Raw genomic sequence first — 25,778 nt, 5'->3', positions numbered from 1 at the left:
GTGAAACGTCTTGTTCCGCTATAGGGAAGAAAGAGGGTCAAACACAATCCGATTCTTGTGCAGCAGCCACGGAACTAAAGTCACAATTTGACTGGCGGGGGGGGGGGGTTGGTGCTTTTTACAGCTTTACTTGGAAAAGAGAGGGTTGTGAAAGCTTAAAAATGCAGTGCTTCCAGCTACAACACCTATGAAAACACAACTCAACTGTCTGCACTCTCGTTTTCATTGCAGATTGGCTATTTACACACACCTGTCAGCAATAAGACACGGCTACTACGAATGCACCCAGAGAGTTTGGAGGCATGCCAAAATAACAATCCACAACACTTTCCTTTGGAGTCGAGTCTATGACTATTGATTTCAGAAGCGAGATCCCAAACAGTGCCAGGCCAAAGGGCCCAGTTATAATGTAGGTTATGCAGACACGATCTTAAATTGTTTTTTTTTTCTAGGCATCTGCGACACTTTAAGTTTACTTTATGTACAGGGGGTAGGCACAAAAACCGTTTCTGCCTATTTTCCCTTTCAGACATGTACAATATATTATGACTTGTGAGTAGATGGTTTGTTGTGAAATAATGTCTGAACGAATTAATAAACAGAAAAGCCTCAAGTCGTAACCTTCAAGTCTCAAGCAAGTCCCAAGTTACCGTGGGGGGAAAAAAAATCAAGCAAGTCAAGTCGAATCGCCACCAAATTTCAAGCGATTCAAGGCATTAATTGGTTCAAGCAAGTCATAAGTCAAGTAAAAATCTTGATCATAAAATCTTGCTCAGTCAATTTAGGAGTGATATTTAGTTTTTTGAAATGTGCTGAAAATGGGAGTAAACGTACAATGATCAGATTAAATAAGATACATAAATTTCATTGTTTTTAATGCCAATGTGTTTCCCAAATCTATTAGTGTGTGTTAATGGGTGAATGAGCGGCATTAACTTTGTAGGTTGTCACTTTAGTTTAGTGTAGTTGACGTGCATTAGTTTACAGGAGTCCTGCCGCATCAAATAGAAGTACTGTACCCAAAATACAGTCAATGTTTGTTTATGCTAAAATAAATGTCATTTCATAATGATATAGTTCCAAGATTACTCTCCATGGTGTCTAATCTATTACTTATTGGCTTCTCAATGAAATGTATAACGGACACAGTTAGTATTAGTTAAAAATTGACCAGCTAGGTGAGCTAAACCGTCACGCTAACCAAGCTACCTTAGCTTCATAGTTCACACAGCTATCTTAGCTGCATTTGACAGAAGAAACTAAACGGCGTAGATGTTGTGTCTCTTATCTTCGAGTTTCAAATCTTGCCTGTTACTATTGTTTTTTTCCCAGTTTCATCAAAATGATAAATCCCTGAAACTAAAAGTATTTGATACTTGCTCAAAGAGTCAACCTCAGCCTTTCACTGTGCCCAGGGCATACTGTTGGCCGTCGTTGCCAAGGTTGCCAGATTGTTAACACGCAAAATCTTTCAAAAACAAAAGGCAGATTATATATATATAAAAAAAAATGGAGTTTCCAATGTAAACAGAATGACTTGTCAAGTCATGGAGTTAAAGTCAAAGTTGAGTCTCACAGATGCCAAGTCAAAGTCAAGTTGAATCTTGCAGCGGTTTTTACTGTTAAGAATACCTAGACGAGGAACCCAGGGGAGTGCCCTGCAGCCTCCTTAGGGAAAAAGTATCCACAGCAAAATTCCTTCTCGGTTCTTTTGTTTATAGGTGATGTATTCAAAGGCAAAATCCAGCTCACTAAACTTGTCTTTGAATAATACTACAAATAGGAAGTACAAACATTATGACCTGTAAAAACATCAGCGCTAACTGATACCGCCGTCTTACGCGGGATCAGGAAGACAGGCAATTGCCCTCAACAGTCTAACAGGAGTGACATGAGTGCAGTGATTTAATCAGTTTCCCAACAAAGCTGTACGAAAACAATCCATAATTCCCACTGCACTCGATAGCGATTGAGCTGCTTAAACAGTCGCCGTTGTCACACACGGGAACGGAGAGTTCACCTCCATAGTTTGCGTATGAGTGATCAATCGATATAATCTTCTAATGGCTTGGAGTTTATGTCCAGTGGCCTTCTGTCATCAGCGGGAATCTGCTCGCCGAGGTACTTTTGGAGCCAACGTCCCTTCACACTTGGCACCATGCGCTCATAGCGATGCCGGTGGCTAATGTGTGCAAATTGTCATTGGGGGTCTTTTCATACCAAGCACCAGCGCTCAGCACTTTTATAGAAGGTGACTTCAGCATTTCTCTGCCTTCCATCTCATTTAGCGCGTGGAGCCATTGTTGAATATACAGTATGGATGTGTAAAGCAGCAGCTGTCCTTGTCTTAGACTGTCCTTGAGATTGCAGTGCTCAGCGAGCTAGAACTACAAAGAGGAGGGGAGTGGGATTCTGTTCCCTGTTAATTTCAGCTTTGACTAACAGTGATTTTTAATGTGAAGCTTTTCATGCTCCGCATTAGAAATGATAACTACCAGCTCACAAGTTTTAGCTAACGCTAAAAGGAACAGTGCATTCTAATTCCGTTTCAATGTCTTGGCCTTGCAAGGGGGGGAAAATCTGACACAGCTTTCGTGACGCGCTCGGCTAATCGCGCCGCACGCCAGCAAATGTGTTTAATTTCCCATCCTGTATTTATCATCGCCATGGTAATTCACTTTGCAAGGAAAGTGAGAGGGACGGGCTGCATTGCGTGTGCCACCGCATTCCTTAGCTTGATGTCACCGTTTTGTGGTCAAAGCGGCTCTAAATTACATTTTCGGAGCCAGGACCATCACCATTTGTAGCACATCATTGGCCCACTTGGAGGCCTATCAACTTCCTGCTTGGGGGTAAAAATAAGGAAAAATGACATTTGCGCGGGCCATTGGATGGGCCCTTACACTCCCTTTGTCATGGAAAATTCTGGAAAAGATCATCAAACTTTGACGCTATGCTCTGTCTGCATTAAATGACATGGGTGAAAAAAAAAAAAAACACTTGACAATTTAGCATCACCCATCTGTCTAGGTTAGCAACTTGCGATTCAAATTCATCTGGGCCACTTCCCTTAGTCAGAGTTTGTCAAGTGCGAGCCATGATGGAAGTCACCTAAAATGTCTGACTCCATTCAGCGTCGATTAGTCAAGGGCAGATTTTTGTCTACTTATCACAATACTCTAGAAGCCAAACTGCAACTTTGTAAACGCTTTTCTTGGGAATCCAAGTTTTTTTTTTACTGTGTAGGTCGCATGGCTCGTTACATCCAGGAAGCACAGCGATGATGCTCGTGGCTGTCGATCGGGTTCATATTTGTCTAATTGTAGAATCAAGTAATAGTGCGCAGACAGGTCCGATACTGTTCAGTGCGGTCTTCATGCACAACAAACACTGTCCACAATGGTTCAGGCAGGGACACCAGAGTTGCTTGGAGAAAAGTTTGCGGTTCACTCTGAAGTCACTTGCTCGTAAACACGTTTTTACTTCTCCGAGATTTATCCATCGCGCTGGCTCGCTATGCCAAGTACCCAAAAGCGTTGTTGGAAGTCAGCCATGATTGTCATTTGGCGGCGTGCAGGCGTGAATGGCGTCTCTGCGAAGCCTCTTTCCAAAGTGACGAAAATCCTTCTGAAAAAGATGCCAATTAGTAGCCGTATCTCAGGAATGTAACGGAGCAAATAAACATAATGGCCGCTAGTAGAACGCATTGCTAGTTCCGCAGGGCAATTAACACGGAAGAATCACAAGGTTTGGTTTTTACCTTTCTAAAATTGCCGGTATAAGGTTTATGCACTTGAAAACCAAACAGATCTAAAATCCTGAGGAAAAAAAAGTGTGTCCTTGGATCGCCTGGCAGCAAAAGCTACCTGCCGTCATAAGTGAACATCAAAAAGCACTTGAACGGGAGAGTTGGCGTCGCCATAGCGCCCGACATTAAGAGACTAATTTTGATTCTTTTTGGCCATGTTTGCTGTCTCTGCACTCTTGTGAAATGTGTTTTAGAGACTCTGCTCTAGCTTTCTGACGCCTGAAAGCCAACATGGATGCATCTTACAAATCGGCATAAATGGATGATGTATGAAAATACATCGCACAGGCTACAATGTTCGGTGTAGTAACAGCATCCACTCAAAGACTTGGTTCTATGGGAAATACACAGAAATATACTTTGCTCTCTGGTCTTTGGGGTTCCAATTCTGTAGCTCGAGGGAAAAAAAAACAAAAAAAAAACACAGAATCAGCTATTTTCATAAAGTCAGAAGCAGGGAGTTCTCCAAAGAAGCCCAGCTCAAGAATTATGCCATGGGCAACTCAAGGTTTTAGTTCAGGGTGCAGCAATACGCATGTACGTGTGCTTTAAGGTCACAGTTTTGGGTTGAGTAATGGCACATAATATACAAAGCCCAAAACGGTAGCTACAGGTTCAATGCCATTTAAAAAAAAAAAAAAAAAAAAAAATAGATTGATTTCGAAATCACCAACAGGAAATGAACCGCCATTGTTTTAGTCCCAAGTCTTGTGTCTCACCTGAGAATTGTTTGTGTCTCCCCAGAGGACCAGCTGCCCCCTGGTTTCCCCACCATTGACATGGGCCCACAGCTAAAAGTGGTGGAGCGAACACGAACCGCCACCATGCTGTGTGCCGCCAGTGGCAACCCGGACCCAGATATCTCCTGGTTTAAAGACTTCCTCCCCGTCAATACCACTAACAACAACGGGCGCATTAAACAGCTCCGATCAGGTAGGTTTCTTCTCCGTCATCAATGATGTTCTCGTCGTCTGTGCGCCCCCCTTAGGTTAACTCCCCATTTGACTTATTTTTTTTTTTGTAGGGAATGGCATTTTCCACTATGTCCTGTTCTATTCTGAGTGTACCCCAGTGTGTTCCACTTTTTCTTCATGTGTTGTCAGTAGGCTGTTGGGATTTGACCCCCCCCCCCCCCCCCCATGTGTTGGCTATGGCCAATTTTGGGTTTTCCTTTCTGCTGCGTTGGTGCAGTGTTTGTTTCATTATTGTGAGTCCATTCTCTTTTGGTCTTTTGGTTTTGTGTTGATAATAAACTCTTAAGTTGTCTAGGAAGTTCTTGGACTTTTTTTTTTTTTTGTCTGTGGTATATGGACCTTTATTGGAAATCAGATTTGAAGAAAGAATAATGGTCTATATAGCAGCTACGGTATGTGTTCTGTTTTTGTTTTAATAATCTACACTCTCAGAAAAATCACCTTTAGGGGTACGACAACTTGTCACTGGGATGCCATCCTCACCTGACACCCTTGGAAACGTATCTGTACCTTTTTGGGCCTTGGGAAATTTCCATGAGGAGTCAGATGAGTAACTCTTTGGGGGCGCGTTAGTAAGCATTGATCCCCGCTCTACCTTTCATAGCTCTCGGGTGCTCCAATGGCTTAGGGAGTACCGGCTATTAGGCTGCAGTCACACTAGCAAGATTGTATTCATGGAATTGTTCTCATTGACTTCCTGTGGTACCCCAATTTCTACAACCATATCAACTTCCTATGCTAAGCCTTTCCTAGAAAGCCATTACCATCCTGTTAGCTGTATTCCTATCAACTCCTTTAATGTCCCCCTATATCTTCAGACCTGTTAACCTCATATTCCAACAAACCCATCAAGTTCTTACGATGTCCTTATTTCTACCAATCAATCGATTTCCTATGGTACCAGTACTTCAACAAACCCATCTGTGGTACCCCTATTTCTGACAGTGTACCGAAACCCCGAAAACAACTTGTGTTCCGCAGCTTTAATGTGCCAGCATCTGGCAACGTGTTGTTTGACCACCTTGTCCTTTTTGTTTCCAAGAGAACTAACTAACCCTGCGCCATGATGATGATGATCAAAGCATTTAACGGCACCTTTTGTTAACCAACAACTTAAGAATATAATCATATTCTTACGCTTATGTCTTTCTTCTCTCTATATGTGTTTTTTTTTTTTTTTTTAATCTACAGAATCCTTTGGTAAGTGCTTAGCTCTAAAGCGCACATCACCCCCCACTAATTCTCTCATGTTTCCAACAACTATTAAAATGCATGGCATGCATTTTACTAACAGATGACTTTAGGCTTACAACGATTACTAGTACGATTACTACTATTTGAGAGACACTTCCCTCACACAACAATGTGCTCACCTCACACGCAGGGACACCAGCTTTCACTGAGCTGACACTTTTTACCTTTTGAAAATGAAAATCCAAAAGTCACAATGGGACATGTTCAGCAAGCACACAAGGCCTCAAGAGTTTTTCCCTTCACTACTAGACGGTCGTCAGAAGCTCCTCCATGTGAAAGTTCCTGTGATTTCGCAATGCTGAATCCTGCACAGAACGTTCTTATTCTCTCTCTTTATCTCTCCTGTCTCTTTCCTCCAGTATCTCCTATTTATTGTTGAAATTTTCTTCTTCCAACCCCCCCCCCCCCGAACCCCACACTCCCTCCCCCCCCCCAGCCTCTATCTACACACGTACTAATGCTTCTTCTTTCTAATCTTATTTGCATTCATATTATCCACCCAGGTGGTACGCCAATAAGAGGTAAGCGTGCTGAACTGACGCTCACAGAATGAAAAACAATCCAAAGTTCATTCTTGCTGTCACTGCCATCCACTCAATGCACTCACTTCTCCATGTTTGTCCTGTTTCTCAGTCGCCATGGCATTCCCCTTCTGAGTTGTCCTGTTCTGTTGACTCGATTCCATCCATGTCCCTGTTCTGTTCCGCTTTCACGAGCCCAGTTGTGATATGCTTGCCCTGGCTCCAACAACAACAAAAAGCATATCCAATGACAATTATTTTTGTCAAACTCTTTCCATTTTTGTTTGCCATATAGCAAATCATGCGTCCCTCTTTTTGTCCAACTAAAACAACCAAGCATTTTTTCCCCCCCTTAGCTGTTCTTGCTGTGGAGTCAACGCCCCCCCAAAAAAAATCTATTTTTTTCCCATTTCTTCTACTTGCTCTCCTCTCCTGTACCTCTACAAAAAAGCCCAAACAACCACTTTTTTGATAAAGTTTCTACGGTGCTTTTTTACCTCTTTCACACCTATTTTTCTGACTTTTCTTGCCTCTTTGGAGCTTTTGACTTTTTTTTTATTTTTTTGTCTTCAGGCTTTGGGATAACAGTAGAGTCGGACGGAGGGAAGCGGATGCATTGGCTCAATTTTTGGCCATGTTGACCCGGGGAGCCGCAGCAGTTTGTTTTTGTCTGGTCAATGTGACACCACACTGCTAATCCCATGGTGGATTTTTATGGGTGTCTTTTGAAACTCCAAAAAAACAAACAAAGAGCAGTGGTTGGTTCTTGTTGGCTCAGGGGCCCGCATTTTGAATTTTGTCCTCTAATACACTTGTATTTTATTTTTCAGCTAAGGGTTGTCGCAAGGTTGTAAGTTGTGCTGACATACATTTCTTGCCAAGATTTGCATGTCAAAAACAAACGAAACAATTTTGTTCCAGAGGGTTATGTGTTGGATTTGCCTTGCATTCTACTGCAATTGCTCTTTTTCCACATATGTGAGCAGCAATTTTAATTTTTTTTTTTGGTTTTTGCACAATGCTGCCTTTTTTTTTCCAAAAACAAAAACAGATGGTACACAATTTGTGATTGAATATGCTAAAAAAAAAAAAAAATCATTCTGAAAATTTCTTTCTTTCAATTGTCCTTTCTTGTTCTGCTGCTTTCTTCTACTGTAAACCTCTTTTGTTTGATCCATGTCTCCTAAAGCAGTACCACTCATCCCCCATATTGACCAGTCAAGTTACATGTTTTACACCAGGCCTTGCCCTCTATAAAACTTATCTGCATTGGCATTAGGATGAGTGTCTTTTTAAACTCATTATTTTTTAATTCTGTCTAGTTTTGTAAATTTCTTCAAAGGTTACTTGTAGTCAACCTCCAAAGTCAATGTCAAATGCCCTAATGAGCGTAACCTTTTTCATATATATATATATATATATATATATATATATATATATATATATATATATATACATATATATATATAATTACATCCTCAAAACTAAGCTCAGTCTTTCATATAATATAATAATATAATTGGATGGAATTGAACCAAAACAGGCTCCGTTTAAGTCTTGGTCAAGTTGCATGTGGCGTAGTTTATTTTTCAATGCCATTGCAGTGCAGAGATTTAACTAGAGAAACTTAGCGTAATATAGAAAAAATTGTTCGGAGGGCAACAAAAAGAATTGAATGGAACGAGAATCTCACAAGACTTCTACGAATCACCCCAGACTGCATCAAACACAACAATGTGCAATATTGCTAAGAAGACAGTGCACACTGAAAACTATACTACTATACTAATTAATAAGGTCCAACAATGTGGAGTAGAGGTAGGAATGAGCTCATACAAGAGATGCCTTCTCATCCTCCTTGCGTTTCAGCTAAGAACGTTAATGGCGGCCATATTTGACCCCGGAACAGACTATTTGAATTGCCTTTGATGAGAAGGCGTAACGGATGGCATTGGACTTTGGAGGTTTCCGCTGTGTACATTTTCTCAAGTCTTGCATGATGAGCACTTGCAGCTACTGGGCTGTAGGCTAACTTAGTGGATCAAACAAATGATTCAAGAAACACTGAGTAATTCCTTCATATTTAGTCAATACAAGCGTTGCAAAAAAAAAAGAAAAAAAGAATGCATGTTGTGTTTTTGGCTCGCTTTAATTCTCTTCTGCCGCCCTGTCTGTGATTCCCAAACAGGAGCCCTGCAGATTGAGCAGAGTGAGGAGTCGGACCAGGGAAAGTATGAGTGTGTGGCCACCAACAACGATGGGACGCGCTACTCTGCACCGGCCAACCTTTATGTCCGAGGTACGATAAAAGCGCGAAAAGTTGTTTGTAGATAAATCCAATGGAGGCCGCATTGTATGTTGTAAGTATCTCTTGAATTGCTTTGAATTTTGGTGGATTTGTTTTTTTTGTTTTTGCACTTTTACCCGCACTAATATGTGAACCTATACAGTATCCACTCTACTCCGCTTTTTTCCGGCCCTTTCCATTGCCCAGCCCGGTTGGCGAGAATTGTTTATTGTTTTATCTGACTTGTTTTTCTCCTCTCTTTTCCTCCCTGTTGAGCAATATTGAAAGGACATCAAGGAATCGCCAAAGGCGACTGACCTATGTCACTGGCATATCTATAGAATGTTTAGTGCTCAAGCACGGACGTTGCGTGTCCTAAAGCTTAAACTCATTCACCTGCCATTGACAAATGTACTTGTCTTTTCACAGTCGAGCTATTCAATCCCAGGAACTTGTTTATATATTTTTTTAGGGTAAAAGAGGGCCTGCAAATGTCTGGCAGTGAATGAGTTAAGTGCCTTTCAGGGGGCTTTAATAGGCTCTAATAGAGTCGTTCACTGCCAGCCATTTTGCAAGCAGAGTTCCCCATGTTGCCAGCCAATTTATAGCATTTTGAGTGATCTTTCAGATCAGATCAGATTAGACGCTCCTTCTTTCACAATAAAACCAAAAAGCTAAGAAAACTGATTTTATGTGAAGTGAAACAAGCAGAACAGTGACTTGTGACAGGAATAATTTTTGCCTGTTTGACACCTCAAACTATAAAATAATGGAAAGAAGACTGGGAAAGGGCTTTTGGTGGCAAAATATTTTATTTACAGCTACACAACTAAGAAAGGGGTCGTGAGCGACACTGACTCACTGCATGGCTCGAGTCGAAGATCAGTGGCTTTCACCATGTTCACATCGTCGCTCACTTCCTAAATGATCTTTTCTGACGATCAAGACACACACTTTCAGTTACCAACTACAACTGAAAACAGCATAGGCATGTTGATGATTATTTTTTACAAACTGGAGTACAACAATTGGGCCGACAACGTCACCCCCAACGCCAGTTTTGCCGGAACTCAGTGGACATGTCCGACACACGAATAAGTCTTGTGCCCACAATTGAACAGGAAGTCAGCCATTTTGGCTTGAAGGGGCTGGTTTTGAGAAGATAGGGGGTCCTTTTCTAGGTGTCATGCCTGATCAAACTCCTTGTATGGAATTCATGCCATTGTCACATGATAAATGGCACACGTTACTTTACGTTTACACAGAAAGGATACCACACTGTCGTGTTGGAAAAAAAAAATAGCACCCGAACACCAATTTCACCAATTGACAGGAAATGGGGTGTACATGACAACCATAAATAGAAGCATGAAAAAAATCCTAAACAGGAAATTGACTCTTTTTTTCCTGCTTAATTTTAATGCTTCTTCCAGCTTTGATTCCACTTTGCTTATAATATTGTGCTTTCAAAACCAAGTATATATATATATATATATGTGTGTATATATATATGTATATATATATGGGTATATATATGTATATATATATGGGTATATATATATATATATATATATATATATATATATATATATATATATATATATATATATGTGTATATATATATATATATATATATATATATATATTTATATGTATATATGTCACATACACACAGTATATGGAAAAAGTGTTGGGACACTAGGCCATGAGGAAATAGAGGTCATAACATAACATTCCATGTTCTTCTAAAAACAAATGAGATGAGGAACTGTAATTGTACCACTTACTGATTTTTAAAATGATTGTCTCAATACTTTTGTCGTATGTGTTGTTCTGACTTGAATCTATGCTGTTTAGTACTCAAGTACTATCTAATGTCAGCGATTTGAGCTTTTCAAGCAAGGTGTAGACGGCGAAGTCCTTTAAATTGTTTAATCTGGACGCCTGTTTACTCTCCCCCTTGTTTTTCTCCTTTATTCTTTGTGTTCATTTTTTTTTTTTTTGTACCTCCAAAAAAAAATCCTCCATCTCCCCTTCAGAGCTGCGAGAAGGTTGGTGTGTTTTCTTTTCCTCCAAATACAACAACGCACACTGTTCATTCACAGAAATGCTCAAGTGCTATTGTTATTATTGTTTCAATAGTCAACCAGTTGTCATTATTGGTTCACACAGGACCAACATTTGCATCTCATTTGCATGTTGTCAGTGTTCCTGCTTGGCCTCCAGAAATCCTGGAAAATAACTTGAACAGAATGAGAGGATGCTTCCTGAATGACGTTAATGACGAATACGTACTTGATTGTAATTGGCACTAAATGTGAGTGTTAAGCTGTAAAAGCAACCTTGCCCCCAAGAGATTGGGGGGAGACTCCTTGAAAGAATAGCGGCTTATTATGATGAGCCCTCACAAATGTAATGATATTCAAATGAGCGGGATAATATGTCTGTGGGGGAGCGCGTGCACGCCGTCCAATTGGATATTAATTAAATCTGCGGTATTTAATAATGAGCGAGCAGAGCGAGCTGCTCCGCTTGCAATTCAGGACAGGAAGTGATGACCAAAGATGAAAGGCAGCTACGGTATTTGCACAGGATGAGCAGCAACACTGTTTATTTTGAGTTAGTGTTCAGTATACTGTATATTTATTTTTGGGTGTTTTTGTGTGACCAATTTTCAGTCCACAGTTAAGCCTGTTTTTTTTTTTTTTTTGTCATGAGTTGCATTCTTCCACAAATAAATAGAATGTAAGTGTAAAAGTACTATGTATCATTAAATAAATTGAGGCTTATTCAATTACTCAAGTGTTACTATATTGACAAATTTATAAGAATTTATCATTTTACTGCTTTGTGAAATAGACCCTTGATGTGCTACAGAAACTTGAGCAGATTCGTAATCATCACAAAAAAAAAAGTTTACCGCCATCTCTGATTGAAAAATTGAGTACAAATGTGTCGACCAGTGTTATTTATGAAAAAATGCCCTTGTGTTGTTTTGACTATTGTCGTTATTGTTATGTACATGACGGTGATCATCACATCAAGTTGTTGTGCGTGTACAGTGCGCCTGCATGCAGCACTGCATCACGGCGTCGTGTCGATCGCTCATCAATCACAACGCGGATCAATCCTCCCCGCGGTCTCCCGTGGGCCTTTTTTTTCAGTGGGCTTCTTGTGTTTTTGTCCCGTGGCAGTGCGCCGAGTCCCGCCGCGCTTCTCCATCCCTCCCACGGACAACGAGATCATGCCGGGTGGCAGCGTGAATATCACATGTGTGGCGGTGGGCTCGCCCATGCCATACGTCAAGTGGATGCTGGGCGCCGAGGACCTGACGCCCGAGGATGACATGCCCATCGGGCGCAACGTCCTGGAGCTGACCGACGTGCGCCAGTCGGCCAACTACACATGCGTGGCCATGTCCACGCTGGGCGTCATTGAGGCCGTGGCGCAAATCACCGTCAAAGGTACCCCTCCCACTCTCGCCGCCAATGAATCCTACTCTCAAATCTCAATTACAAATGACGACAATTCCAATCCGGATTAGCGCCCAATTGTACGACTTTCGTACTGCTATCACTCAGAAATCCCTTCGAAAATATGTTTGTACTTCCAGCTACTAATACTTCATACTTTTACTTCAACACTTTCTTCTACTACTACCAATACTACTCATACCTCTACTAATATGACTAATACTCATACTTCCCATTGCTTTACTAATTACTACTACCTGCTTACTTACTAGTACTACTACTATGACTACTAATACTGCTTATTTCTACTTACTAGCAGGGCTGCACAATATAACGAAAAATCATTGGCGAATTGGTGCGACATACGTATCATGCGACGGACGTGCTTTAAATCTACATTTTCACATGGAATTTTTGACTTTTGAACAGGATCTACTACATTGTGTAAATTGTGTGTAATATATATGTCCATATTGCAGTTAATTAAAAGAATACATTGAGGCTGCTTATTTTGCCTTATGATTTTTTTTCCTCCATTTGATAATAAAAGTAATTTCTTTAGCTACATGCTACATATCGCAATAGTATTGCATTATTCAATACCCATATCACATATTGTATGTTTTTCCAATATTGTGCAGCCCGACTTAGTAATAATTCTCCCGCTTGCATCTAATACGACTTGCTTTTGGCACCACCAGCTGCTACTACTGCTATAATACTAAAACTAATACTGCTTATATTCCCATTCACCTCTATTTACAAATACTATAAATACTACTACTGCTATTATTGCATACTATTACACCACAACCTACTGCTACCACCTATAAAAAATAATAATACTCATACGTCTTTTTTATGCCACCTATTGTCGTTATCATGATTCTTTTCTGTCAGGCTTATTGTCATATCGTGTTACAGTATTAGTGTTGGAAATAGCAATGAATAAAAATATCCCACGGGTCAATCATAGAAATGACAAACAAAAGAACTGCATCAGTGCATTACTGTCAAGCTTTTTAGTCCACAACGTATCTGCGGCATAGCTGGTACGAATATGGTGGGGTCAACTACTGCAGAGACAGCCAGCTCGCTGTGTCAGATGGCAGCAAATGGAGTTCGGGTCTTATCTAGCAGCTGGAAAGCAACACAGGAGGCAGGCCTGACGCTTTGGTGTCCTCTGCGGGCCCGCTACGTGTTATCTGAGCCCAATCATATCGGCGCCGCACGAGCATGAGGACAATATGGCGAGCGGGCGTCTCCGCAAGCACACGAGGGACAAGCTTTTCTTGTTCCAGAGGCATAACAGAGATATTAGTCACAATATAACAGCCTGACAGCGGGGGCCCCCTGTAGCATAGTTCAGACGGCGTATAAAGACAATCTATTGCCGGTATGTTCCGCCGCGTGAGGAATTAAAGCCATAAATTCCGCCGCTAAATTATTCAAGTGATAAGCAGCTTCGTGTCGGAGATGAACAACGTGGTTTCAAACACGCAGCTTCGTATGCACAAGCAGCTGGACTGGGCCGGCCGGACGAACATTATTTCCTCGTTATTTTAGCGGCTTACCAACCACAGCCCAGCTATATATTGCAGAGTTTCCAAGCAATCCGTTTTTATTTCCATGTCCATGTATATAAAATACAGAACATTTAAGCAGTTGCATGGAATTTCCATTCTTTTTGGCTCTTATTGAATGCTGGTAGAACCCATACGTAGATGAACACTTTTCATTTTGTTTAGCACGTCTTCCGTCGTAGTTGGTGCTACACTGCGGTCGTTTGACACATCAGCAAATCATCATGTGCGTCGGAAAGACAGAAAAATCTTTGGTCACCATTGTCATTTTTTTAATTGAAATTGGCTCTATCAAAAGTACTGGTGGTATCGGTAAGTACTCAAGGTGTGAATACTCATGCTGGTATCGGTTTGACAAAAAGTGGTAGCCAATTTCCTAGGCATCTTATTCTTGCATTTTTTTATGCCGGTTGAAAAAAGTCTGATTTAGTAAGTTTTACTGTGTTTAGAGCATGTGGGGAGGGGTTAACTAACATAAAAAAATACATTCTCTCCGAGGTATATCGCAGATTTTCACATATTGCGCTTGGGCCCGGGAATGATAAACATTGCATTTCTGCAGCATTGCCTAGAAATCCTGGGGTCCCGGTGGTCACCGAGCGCACCGCCACTAGCATCACCCTGACGTGGGATTCCGGCAATCCCGAACCAGTGTCATACTACATCGTCCAGCACAAGTCCAAGTACTCTGAGGACTTGTACAAGGAGATTGACGGCGTGGCGACCACGCGCTACAGCGTGGGCGGCCTCAGCCCCTACTCAGACTACGAGTTCCGCGTGGTGGCCGTCAACAACATCGGCAGGGGCCCGCCCAGCGAGAGCGTGGAGGCCAAGACTGCCGAGCAGGCGCCCAGCACGGCGCCGCGCCGCGTTCGGGGACAAATGCTGAGCGCCACGACGGCCGTCATCAACTGGGAAGAACCGGAGGAAGCCAACGGGCAGATTATGGGCTATAGGGTGTACTACACTCTGGATTCCAACCAGCACGTCAACCTGTGGGAGAAGCAAATCGTCCGGGGGGCGAACTTTGTCACCATCCAAGGCCTCATCCCTAATAAAACGTACTACATCAAGGTGCTAGCCTTCACATCGGTCGGCGATGGGCCTCTCTCTCCAGATCTGCAGATCATTGCAAAGACGGGAGGTGAGCTGGCTTTCATTTCCTCATTGGAAGCGATGTTAGTAGAAACATTTTAATCACAGAGGCTTCCGAAAGTCAGTTCCAGTTGTTAAGGGGCTGCAAGCGTCTCGGGGCTGTCAACAAACGCTAATCCGGAGAACTCCAAGAACAAGAAATGCAAATAACTTGTTGTCGACTCGCAGTGCAAAACATGTTGTCTTCCGACTTAATTAGCTATGATTTATAGCTATGACTATTTTGGATGACAACATGGGGCTCTCTTAAAATACGCTGCGGCTCAACGTGTCAACATCTCTTCATTCTGATGCATAGTTCCTTCCCAACCAACGGATTTCAAGGGCGAGGCCAAGTCGGAAACCAGCATTTTGTTGTCGTGGGTTGCGCCGGTCCAGACGGGACAGGAGAATCAAATCACGGGATATGAGCTCTTGTACAAGAAGAGGGACGATAAAGATGAGGTAATGCTTGACATTAGCGGAACCTTCAACTTGACTTTTGAATCCTCACCAATTTGACGAACCGTTCTCTTTTTCAGAGGCGAATTAGCTTCGAGCCCACCTCGACGTACCTCATGAAGGACTTGAAGCCCTTCACCACGTACGCCTTCCGCCTGGCAGCCCGTAGCAAGCACGGTGTCGGCGCGTACACAAGCGAGATCTCCGCAGAGACCCCGCAAACACGTAGGTCTTCTTCCGTATCCGCGGGGTGAAAGCTTTGAAAATATATAGCGCTTAACAAATGAAATAGAACAACAGCCAATGAAAGGTTTATGCCCCAGCTGGCCTTAACCCCCTGTTAATTTGTGTGTCAAATAATATCGAAAGAATTCTTATTCTTTTCTTCTTTTAATGTTACTGTTTTTATATATACTTTTTATTGACAGTGTTTTATTAAATTGTCCCTGCATTGAGACCTTGGGGCTAAAGCTGGGCACACTGACCCATGAACCTTTCTACTGTACAGTAATCTCCCAATGTCATTTATTTGCCACATTAAGATGTTTATAGTTGAGTACGTTAGTAGTTCAATCGATAAGTATACCAGAAACTATGATGCCAAAACACTTGAATGTAATTTCAAACTATCTGACAATGTTGCCCTCAAAAGTAAATAGCAACAAAATGCAAAGCAAGCGCACATGCGCCAGACACTCTCTCGCTAATTCTTCTTCTTGTACTATCATTTCAAAATAGAGCCTTTGGCACAAAATGTACTACTTTCCCATTAGACAAGGTTTTAGCACCATATTCGACATATTAGGGTATTTTGGAAGAGGTTGCGCTGTTCAGATCAAGATTTGGTTCCACAGAAAATAAAGCACAAATCGGTGAAGAGTAAACAACAAGCATGGGGGGGGGGATTACTGTACCATAGAAACAAACATAACAGGAGTGTTAATACCCCAGCTGCTCCAAAAGAATCTGCATTAAAGCACTTGGTGTCATTGAAAGCTCTTTCCTCACTTATGCACCGTGGCTGTAAATAATTGTTCCCCTTTAAAACGTAAAGTGAGCAGACGAGGTTGAAGAGGGTTTCACTCGAGCGTTTTAAAAGCCAAAGGGCACGCTTGTCCTTTAGGAAGCCTTCTCTCGACCTTGCATGCCAAAAAAACAGAAGAGAATGAGCTTTCTGTGAAGCCCAGAAGTAACTCTGCGGACATTAAGGGGACATATTGTGTAAAATTGATTTTTTTTTTTTAAATAATTGCTTGCGCACAAATAGTTGGGTTTCTTCTGACTTTGTGACCACGAGCTAATTTGGCTAATTTAAATAGTGCCACCCCCATGCCAAGGTTCTCTACCCATGACTTCAAGATTTTTTTTTTTAAACAACACATACTGTATACACAGACACAGATTGGTTTCTGATAAACCGTTCGGAAAAACTGACAATGTGGCGGTGCACACAATTCTTGATTAGTACAATTTGTTGGCTTGGTGATGAAGTGCGGCTCCTAACTCCGCCTGAGTTGTCACGATAGCAAAAGCCTTTCTCGCCTTGGTGGGGCGGGGTGAGCAGTGGCTCATTTGCATGATTTACGGCCGCCCCAGGAGTGTTTTGACAAAAGCGTGTCCCAAACATTAACACAGTTGAAAACTGTTTCAAATTGTGAGAAAATCCTTAATATGCCTCCTTGAAAAGGGTCAGCGATGCTATAAAAGACTAACAATAACAGTAGTAATAACGGGCTCACAGAAAGATCAAGTTGTGTCAATAGCTGCGTGCCGTTTGATTTTTTTGGAGATGTCTGGCGTAATTTGTGAGGTCTGTAAAATACAAGGTAGCAGCTATCAGGTAGGTATTGGACACTTAAACACACGGCTCAGTTGTGTGGTCGGATGCATGCCAATGTTTGAGAATCTACTAAACAGTCATGTCTCCTTGGGAAGCTTCTCTGTCATACAATCAGGCTTTTACCACAAACCAACAGGCTTCGGAAAGGTTGGTGACGAATGCAGTTTTCTCCTTTACAAACCCATTGAACGCATCAACCTTTATGTTTTTGGATTGATGGTAACTGCTTGCCAAATTTGCTTTGACCAATAAGATCACAGATGATTGTCAAATAGTTAAGGGTTAGGTGATGTGTATGTAGGTAGCTTACACAAGGCACAGCTGTCCTCTTTCCAACCAACACCCTCCATTCATCATCAGTTTTGTGTTATATTTTTGAGTTTTTTTGGTTCATTCCCATCTTTCATTGTGCTTTGTCCTCATCTTCCTTTATTTTCCTTTTTCTCCATTGGATATTTCTACAATCACCACCACAATCAAAACCAAAATGAAAACAAACAACCGGCCTTGCCAAACGACAACTGGGTTCAAATTGCACCAATCAGAGCCCTCCGGCCCGCCCACGGAAGTCAGGTGCTCTAGCCCCACTTCCACGAGCATCCTGGTAAGTTGGCAGGCTCCCCCAATGGAATCGCAGAACGGGATCATAACACGATACAGCATCCAGTATGCCGCCACCGAAGGGGAGGACACCTCCACGCAACGGATCCTGGACATCCCCCCAGAGAGCTCACAGTACCTTTTGGAACACTTGGAAAAATGGACAGAGTACCACGTGACAGTCACCGCTCATACAGACGCTGGAGCCGGGCCGCGAAGTACGCCGCAACTGGTGCGCACAGAAGAGGACGGTATGTGTTCGCCAATTCCAAAGCCTCGCCCTGACAACAGTTACTAACAATCCCTTCCGCCTGCTTCTAACAAGACTCTTTGGACTTTTGATCAACTTTTTTTCCAACATTTTTGCCTCAATTTCAACACATGGTACAGCCTCTAATTTCCAGTCCCACCTGTCATTTTTGAAGCTTGGGCAGTGGGATTTTCTTTTCTTTTTTTTCTTCTTTTTTTTTACCAGAAGGCCTTTTTAAAAAAATGTTTTTCAACTGTGATGTGGTAGAATCATTTTTGTCATATATTTTTTGCTTGCTTCATAGCCAAAAATTCTTGCTGCGCTTCAAGCTTTGATCCACTTGAAGCCACACTTTTGGCTCCACATGTTTTTCCCACTCTACCCATTTTTAATGTTTGAAGATTAGGTCAGTTACCAGACCTATTTTTGCTGTTATTTTTACCCCCTCTTACCATTGTTGAAATATTGTCGCTGCAATTTTGTGATTTTCAATTTTTTGGGGGGGGTCACTATTTTGCACGACGGAAGAAGATTCTAAGCTGCGAGTGAAGGGGTTGACTGTTATGTTGACCTTTTTTTCCCCATTCTATCCCATGGTGTTGTCCCCCCAGTTCCTAGTGGGCCACCTCGTAAAGTTGAGGTGGAAGCTGTCAACTCGTCGTCAATTAAAGTCATCTGGCGCTCACCGATGCCCACCAAGCAACATGGGCAGATCCGGGGGTACCAGGTGCACTATGTCAGGATGCTTAATGGAGAGCCCACGGGACAGCCCGTCATCAAGGATATCCTGATTGATGATGCCCAGGTACGCACACCCTCCTGCACCAAACCAAATAGTCTTTGCATTATCTCATTTTCCTTCACCAACGAATGGGAAAGACCAGCTATTATAAATCATGACTTAGCTGAGTGACTGCAACAGTGATTAATGATTCCTGGCTTTATGTGTTGTCTCTTTCCCTGAACCTAATCAGTGGGAATATGATGATTCAACTGATCATGTGAGTAGTCCAAACAGATTGGAGTCTTGCTTACCAACCCCGCTCCCCAACCCCACTGTCGTCCTAAGCATGAATGGCATGTGAATTTTGAATTTTGTGCAGTTTATCAATAGCCAGATTATCAATATATATTAAGACCCAGCCATCCCTATCCTTGTCCACTGAAGCATGCCTCCAGATGTGAGAATGGGCCCGTTCTATGTACATTATTAAATGTCAGTGTCTCGTCTGCGCATCACTCAAGTCCCGTGTCTCAACAGGAAATGGTCATCTCGGAGCTGCAGGCCGAGACCACATATTCTGTTACTGTGGCCGCCTATACCACGAAGGGCGACGGTGCACGCAGCAAGCCCAAACTGGTTACGACCACTGGCGCAGGTACGTTTCATCGTCATGCCAGAAAGTCACGTTTCATTGAGTATAATTCGCTACACTGTATAAATACTGAACCATAATCTACTGTTCCATCGAGTGTATCAAGATTGATTGACCAGTTGCATTGGTTTCTGTGTTGTGCCTTGGTACATGTTTAGTAATTACGTCTTTACCATTCAGGATGAGCTGTAAGCATGCACTTAGTAACATTGTTCTTCTCTCTACTGATATTGCCATAGTTCCTGATAAACCTCGTCTAATGGTCAGTACCACCAACATGGGCACCGCTCTCCTCCAGTGGCATCCACCAGCAGTCACCCACGGGCCTCTGCAAGGCTACCGCCTCCGCTTCGGCCGCAAAGACCTGGAACCGTTGACAGTCATCGAGTTCCCCGAGCGGGATAACCACTACACCACCAGAGAGATCCATAAGGGCGCATCGTACACGTTCCGGCTTTCAGCTCGCAATAAGGTGGGCTTTGGCGAAGAGACGGTCAAGGAGGTGACCACTAACGAGGATGTGCCGAGCGGCTACCCCCAGTGGATCACGGCCGATGCCGCGACCACATCCACCATTCAGGTCAGCTGGCAAGAGGTGCTGCTAGCCGAGCGAAATGGCCACATCGTCAAGTATGCGCTGCAGTACAAGGACATCAACAGCCCGCGCAGTCCCTCGGAACTCTTTATCACCGCCCCCGAATCCACAGTGGTCTTGGACGGCCTTAAGGCAGATACTACTTACGATATTAAAATGTGTGCCTTCACCAGCAAGGGTTCTGGTCCCTATAGCCCAAGTGTCCAAATCAGGACGCAGCCTTTGGATCAAGGTATGACTAGTCCGTCAGCCATCTTAGCTCTTGCTTGCTATGTCCCCTATGCAGCTAACAACAAGCTTCAAAAGGCAGAACGTAACCACAAGAAGGTATAAAGATTTAGTCGTCACACCCTTTAAGCTATTTATTACCTCCCATGTGTTTGTGTCAGTCATTACATGTAAAAGTCGGTGTTAAGGTAAGAGGACAGTGTTCAGGGTACAGTAGTCTGCTTTTGGGGTGCTCTGAAGGTAAGTCCTAGCATGGCAGTAAGCAGCAAGATGATGTCCTGTGTCTAAATCAGATGCTCCCCCTTTCTTTTAGCAGTGTTTGCAAAAAATTTCCACGTGAGAGCTGCCATGAAAACGTCCGTGCTGCTGACGTGGGAGATCCCCGACACCTACAACGCTGCTCAGCCTTTCACGGTGAGTTATCTGTTCTGGTAAATCCATGGGTATACATTGCCTTCGACCCGAGGCGACAGTTCTGCAGCAGTTGAGGTTTTTTTCTTTGGCGTTGGTTAAATGAACAACTCTCCTATACCAACCCAAAGACTTTGGAAGAACTTGAAGGGCAAATACGAGAAGTTATGTTCTTCCATCCCGCAAGAGTTCCGGGTAAAATCAGTTGACGCCATTCCATGGCTGCTCTAGAAGCTGGTAGCGAATTTTGGTGCTCGTATCAATAAAGCATTTTCTTTCTTTCTTTCTTTTCCATTGCTTGGAAGAATTGATCCATTAAAGAACACATAGTGAATCAGTAAATAGTCAGCGTTTTAAAATGACGAATAAGATGACGCCGTACACCCCTAAACATTTCTTTCCTTGCATTCAGATCCTATATGACGACGGGCAAAGCGTGGAGGTGGACGGCAAGCTGACACAGAAGCTGATCACGGGTCTTCAGCCGGAGACGCAGTACTCCTTCCTGTTGACCAACCGTGGCAACAGCGCCGGTGGTCTGCAGCACCGCGTGGCCACCATGACGGCGCCGGACATCCTCCGCACCAAGCCATACCTGATCGGCAAGACCAACTCGGATGGCATGGTGACGGTGGAGCTCCCTTCGGTGCAGACGTCAGAAAAAGTGCGGTGAGTAGATGCCACCTGAGAGTATGGATTTATATTTCTGTTGTCTATTTTTTCAGAACATCAGTCTAGTCGTTACGAGCCTCTAAGCCTCGCAAAGTCTCTTATTACTACTCAAAGCCAGGAGGGTTGAGAGAAGGCCAATGTGGCAGCACATCCCATTGTCGACTGACACTTTTTGGCTTCTTATGATTACGCTCGATTACCCACTCCCATGCCGGTGCTTGAAACCCTCATGTTATGTTGTTTGGTTTTAAAGTTAGTTTATTGGTATGGAATGTACAATGTAGCCAGAATACATTTGCAGCAGCTACATTCTATTTTTCCCTAAAAATTCTAAATACCACACCCGCTGCTAAGTTTTAGAAGTGCCGCAAAGAGAATTAGACAAAGCTGCCCGTAGATAGGTGTGCCAAACATGTGCTAGTAATGGTGCATGGCTGCCACCAACTGATATTGTCCTTCCACTACAAGGAAACCAATGTGAATTGATTGAGGCCGGATGTTGTGCTGCTGCCATCTAGTGGTGGGGGTTTGAAGCACCAGGGTTGTAATACAATACAATACAATGCAATTTTATTTATATAGCACATTTTACAAAGCTAGTTTTGATGTGATTTTTTATTTCGTTGTGATGTTTTTTTTATTCGTTAGTTTTAATTTGTTTTTAGAGCAGATTTGTTTCTTTTTATTCGTTTTTATTTCTTCAAAAATGCTTCGTTGTAGGTTAGCTGTTATTAGTTTTAGTATTACTTTTATTTTTTTTCAATATATGGAATATTTGTGGAGTGCGAGATAAAGAAAAAAAATGTCACTAATTGTTGTATTTTTTTTTCTAAATAATTTCCATATTTTACTTCATTAATGAAAATGTTTTTCCGATTTTGGTCCAAGTTATTTCATTAGTTGCTGTTTACTATAATAACCTTATGAAGCACACTCATACCTCAAATTTTGCTTGTCATGTGATAATTTGTCTAAAAAAGAAAAAAAAAATCGTAATTCAAAGCACTCGTATCTCAAGGCACCAATCAACTTGCAAACGTACGTATTTAACTCATTCACTGCCATTGAGAAATGTACTTGTTTTTTCATAGTCCAGCCATTCAATCCCAGGAATTTATTAAAATAGGGTATGAAAATGTCTGGCAGTGAACGACTTGATCAGTTTTGGAATAAGGATGCAGCATAACATGAAGTGCTGAAAAGACTTCAAAGAACAGTACTGAGAGTCTTAAGTAATAATATAAGTAGTGGGTTTGTCTTTCATTTTTGACACATTTAGATGATCAACCATAAGAGTAGCATTAGGCTCATTGGTCTCACAACTTTGTAAACTTTTCCAATCTAATTTTCCAATATGATCTGACCCAGACGTCTTGTCCTTTCCAGGGCGTATTACATTGTGGTGGTGCCCCTGAAGAAGCAACGTGGCGGCAAGTTCGTCAAACCCTGGGACAATCCTGACGAGATGAATTTAGAGGAGGTAGGCGCCACTAAGGCTTACATTTCTCTTCAATAGCGATTGCATGCCAACGAGGACGTGAAGTAGCCGTTCAAGAGCCCTGCAAAAGCCAATCCCCCCTCGTCCTCTTTGCGGCCGTTGCAATTACCTGAAGAGCCGTAAGCAAGCCTCCATCCCGAGGCGAGGCTACGGACACGCAACGCACTCGCTGACTTTTATATTTAGCCCATTTAGTCATTTCGAGAGCTTTGCTACAAGATTCCGAAGCCATGGCTCGTATTTTCACTGCAGCAAAAGGATATATCATGCGGCGGGAAGGCTGAAAGCGAGCGCGCACCTCGTTCCATCTGGCATTGGCTTTTACAGCTTGAGCCTCAGGGCCCCGTGTCTGGAGCCTTGACCGATTGCCCAAAAAAGTCGCCTCGCTGTCAGAATTTATTTGTTTGTCAATACTGGCACTCACCTTTTCACAACTTTTCCCAAGGGCAACTAGATTCCGTCGCTGTTGACAGCAGAGATGATTGAAGACATTATCGGGCGGCTCCAAAAGCCCTGAAGCCAAAACAGAGCAAAACACACACGCACACACACAGTCTAATGTGAATGACAGGCGCATGCATTGTTCACACACATGCACGCTGATGATCCGTGCACCCGAGTCACAGATGTGAATCTAGAACGACTTGACGGGTGTGATTAGCATAATTAACATCCTCACGCAAAGTAAATGGACTTAGGCTCAAGGTAATTTTGATGAATGAAACTAATTTGTTAGAGAAAAATATAGTATCACTATTTTTTGTAAAAGCGGAAAGGATTTTTGCTAATTCTCTTATGCTCGCATTGATTGGGATTGGATATTTGGAAACTTTTGCCAGGGTAATATCTGTAATTTTAAAGAATACACTTTTTATTCGTATGCTATATTTACTTTAAATTAATTGCATTTTATGCTGGAAAAATTGAACTGTTTAAAATTTAAAAAAAAATAAAAAATAAAATCATCCGCTGGCCTTTTTTCTATTCGTTCCTCTTTTTTATGTATTTTGAAATTTGGAAACACCTGCCTAGACATAAAATACGTATTAGTAATAAATATTTAACTATTGACAACGCAGCAAGTGAATGTATAGTCTATACACTCTTTCTTTGCAAATTGTATGCAATTTTGTATTTAATGTCATACAGCATACCTCAATTCAACTCATATTGTAAATAAGTGTTTAATCTTTGTTTTACATAAAGGTGAGACACAATTGCAATTTGAATTGACGTAGTCACTGATGCCGTTGCACTGTTTCATATGCTTATTTTTCCAACCAAAAGAAGAGATACTGTAAGACAGAGATCTGCCTTGCTCTGCCTTCCGCTATCGCCGTTTTCAGCTTGTGCACAAGATAGACAGGGAAAAAAAAAAAAAAAAAAAAGAAATCTTGACAGGCAGATATGGTTTGTTGTGGTTTTCATGTGTTTGCTGCAGCACGCTCCCACATCTTATCATGTGCCTCTTTTGCTCCCACACACACTGTAGCTGCTTAAGGAGATAAACCGCACGAGCAGAGGCCTCCGGCTCCGCAGGCAGGCGGAGCCCAAGGCGTACATCGCCGCCTACTTCCGAGACCTGCCCAAAGACTTCACACTGGGCGACGGCAAGTTCTACGGTGACTTCGAAAACAAGCAACTGCAAAACGGCCAGGAGTACATCTTCTTTGTGCTCGCCGCTCTGGAGATATCCGACAATGTGAGGCGTTATCTTTTTATGTTCAATCCAGATCCAGTGTGATTCTTTGGAAAAAAAAAAAAAGACTGCAGTGTGTGTCTGTACTGTGGTGGACTATGCTTAAAAACAAGTAACCACCAGGAAAAAAAAACAATCCCAACAGTTGTTATACGTTGCTGTGAAGCTGATTTTTTTTTTTTTTTCCTTTTTCTTATATACCGCTTATCCTCATTCGGGTCACAGGTGAGCTGTGCTCAATATCTATGAGCATTACTTTTTAAACGTGAGGGACCAACCAGGTGGTCTTAATGTTCTCTCTTCTGTCAGCTGACGCATAGAGTGGGCCGCCGTTTGCTCCCGGTTAGACGTGTTAATTTGAGCCCTTCTAAGATTTGCAAAACTTGAGAAGCCCGAGGGCGAGAAGCCCCCGTAAGACCAGAGCTGATTACAAGACCACCTCGATAACAGAGCGTCTCTTTAATTACGTCCCGTCTGCCTTATCTCTTCAGCTGCAGCCTAAGCGCGCGCGTGTGTGTGTGTGTACGCCTGCGCGTGTATGCAAATGAAAGCGGAAGAAAAGCGGCATGATTAAGTAGGCAAGATGATGGATGGGTTGAGCTTGAGGGGTGTGTATACTTCCTGCATCTTACACTTCTTCGCTCACCTTGAATGCAGGTAAAATGATAATGACTCAAAAAAAGATCTTTAATTTGCTCACTTAAGCGTGTATTTTCTTCCCAAAGGACACTTTTTTCCTTTATCTACTGCTGAAGTATGAAATAGCTCAATCAAGTAGTAGAGATAATTATGATTGGTCATCTTTGGAAACTTTACATGGAAATAATAGTGTCGCTTCTGTTATTAAAGATTGTAAGTGTTGGGGATTGATGAAAAGTACCCATTGATGCCAGACAAAATTGCGAAGCAACCGCATGTCAGAGTCAACTGGAAAAGCTCAGCGTCGTTAAAGGGAAACCTCTCCGCTTAGCCTAAGATCATCTTGGAACCGTGCAAGGGATTCGTTAGCACCACAGTGTTTCTCTTGAATTCATATGCTGATTTGGTTAACAATGTGCTCAGTAGGTAACTGTTTACATGGAGACTCTGTTGTCATTCGAATTGAAATCATTC

The 25,778-nt window shown here is 42.4% G+C and overlaps 1 protein-coding gene and 1 long non-coding RNA gene across 7 annotated transcripts in view; one reads left to right on the top strand and one right to left on the bottom strand.

The window, feature by feature from the left end:
* Window positions 1–25,778, top strand: part of ptprda (protein tyrosine phosphatase receptor type Da) — a 254,866-nt gene that overhangs the window by 209,788 nt on the left and 19,300 nt on the right. For 2 of the 6 annotated variants that reach the window (XM_086020949.1, XM_086020973.1), the window contains 17 exons: window positions 4,553–4,741; window positions 5,974–5,982; window positions 6,540–6,557; window positions 8,746–8,856; window positions 12,039–12,308; window positions 14,463–15,044; window positions 15,354–15,499; window positions 15,577–15,721; window positions 17,882–18,187; window positions 18,798–18,991; window positions 19,161–19,187; window positions 19,448–19,565; window positions 19,802–20,389; window positions 20,699–20,799; window positions 21,209–21,465; window positions 22,855–22,948; window positions 24,459–24,668. In XM_086020949.1, coding sequence (XP_085877075.1) covers window positions 4,553–4,741; window positions 5,974–5,982; window positions 6,540–6,557; window positions 8,746–8,856; window positions 12,039–12,308; window positions 14,463–15,044; window positions 15,354–15,499; window positions 15,577–15,721; window positions 17,882–18,187; window positions 18,798–18,991; window positions 19,161–19,187; window positions 19,448–19,565; window positions 19,802–20,389; window positions 20,699–20,799; window positions 21,209–21,465; window positions 22,855–22,948; window positions 24,459–24,668 — 3,365 coding nt within the window. The remainder of the gene's footprint in view (window positions 1–4,552; window positions 4,742–5,973; window positions 5,983–6,539; window positions 6,558–8,745; window positions 8,857–12,038; window positions 12,309–14,462; window positions 15,045–15,353; window positions 15,500–15,576; window positions 15,722–17,881; window positions 18,188–18,797; window positions 18,992–19,160; window positions 19,188–19,447; window positions 19,566–19,801; window positions 20,390–20,698; window positions 20,800–21,208; window positions 21,466–22,854; window positions 22,949–24,458; window positions 24,669–25,778) is intronic. The other 4 variants (XM_086020983.1, XM_086020992.1, XM_086020965.1 and 1 more) reach the window with 4 other exon arrangements.
* Window positions 2,395–25,011, bottom strand: LOC147151054 (uncharacterized). The gene is made up of 3 exons (XR_015084322.1): window positions 23,391–25,011; window positions 6,644–6,773; window positions 2,395–3,627 (listed from the first exon to the last, which is right to left on the bottom strand). It is a non-coding gene; the product is annotated as an uncharacterized LOC147151054 (long non-coding RNA).

The sequence above is a fragment of the Filicampus tigris genome, chromosome 2 (assembly GCF_054856515.1).
Source record: "Filicampus tigris isolate MCC_2025a chromosome 2, RoL_Ftig_1.0, whole genome shotgun sequence".
Classification (NCBI taxonomy): domain Eukaryota; kingdom Metazoa; phylum Chordata; class Actinopteri; order Syngnathiformes; family Syngnathidae; genus Filicampus; species Filicampus tigris.
This window is presented reverse-complemented; position numbering and strand designations above follow the sequence as displayed.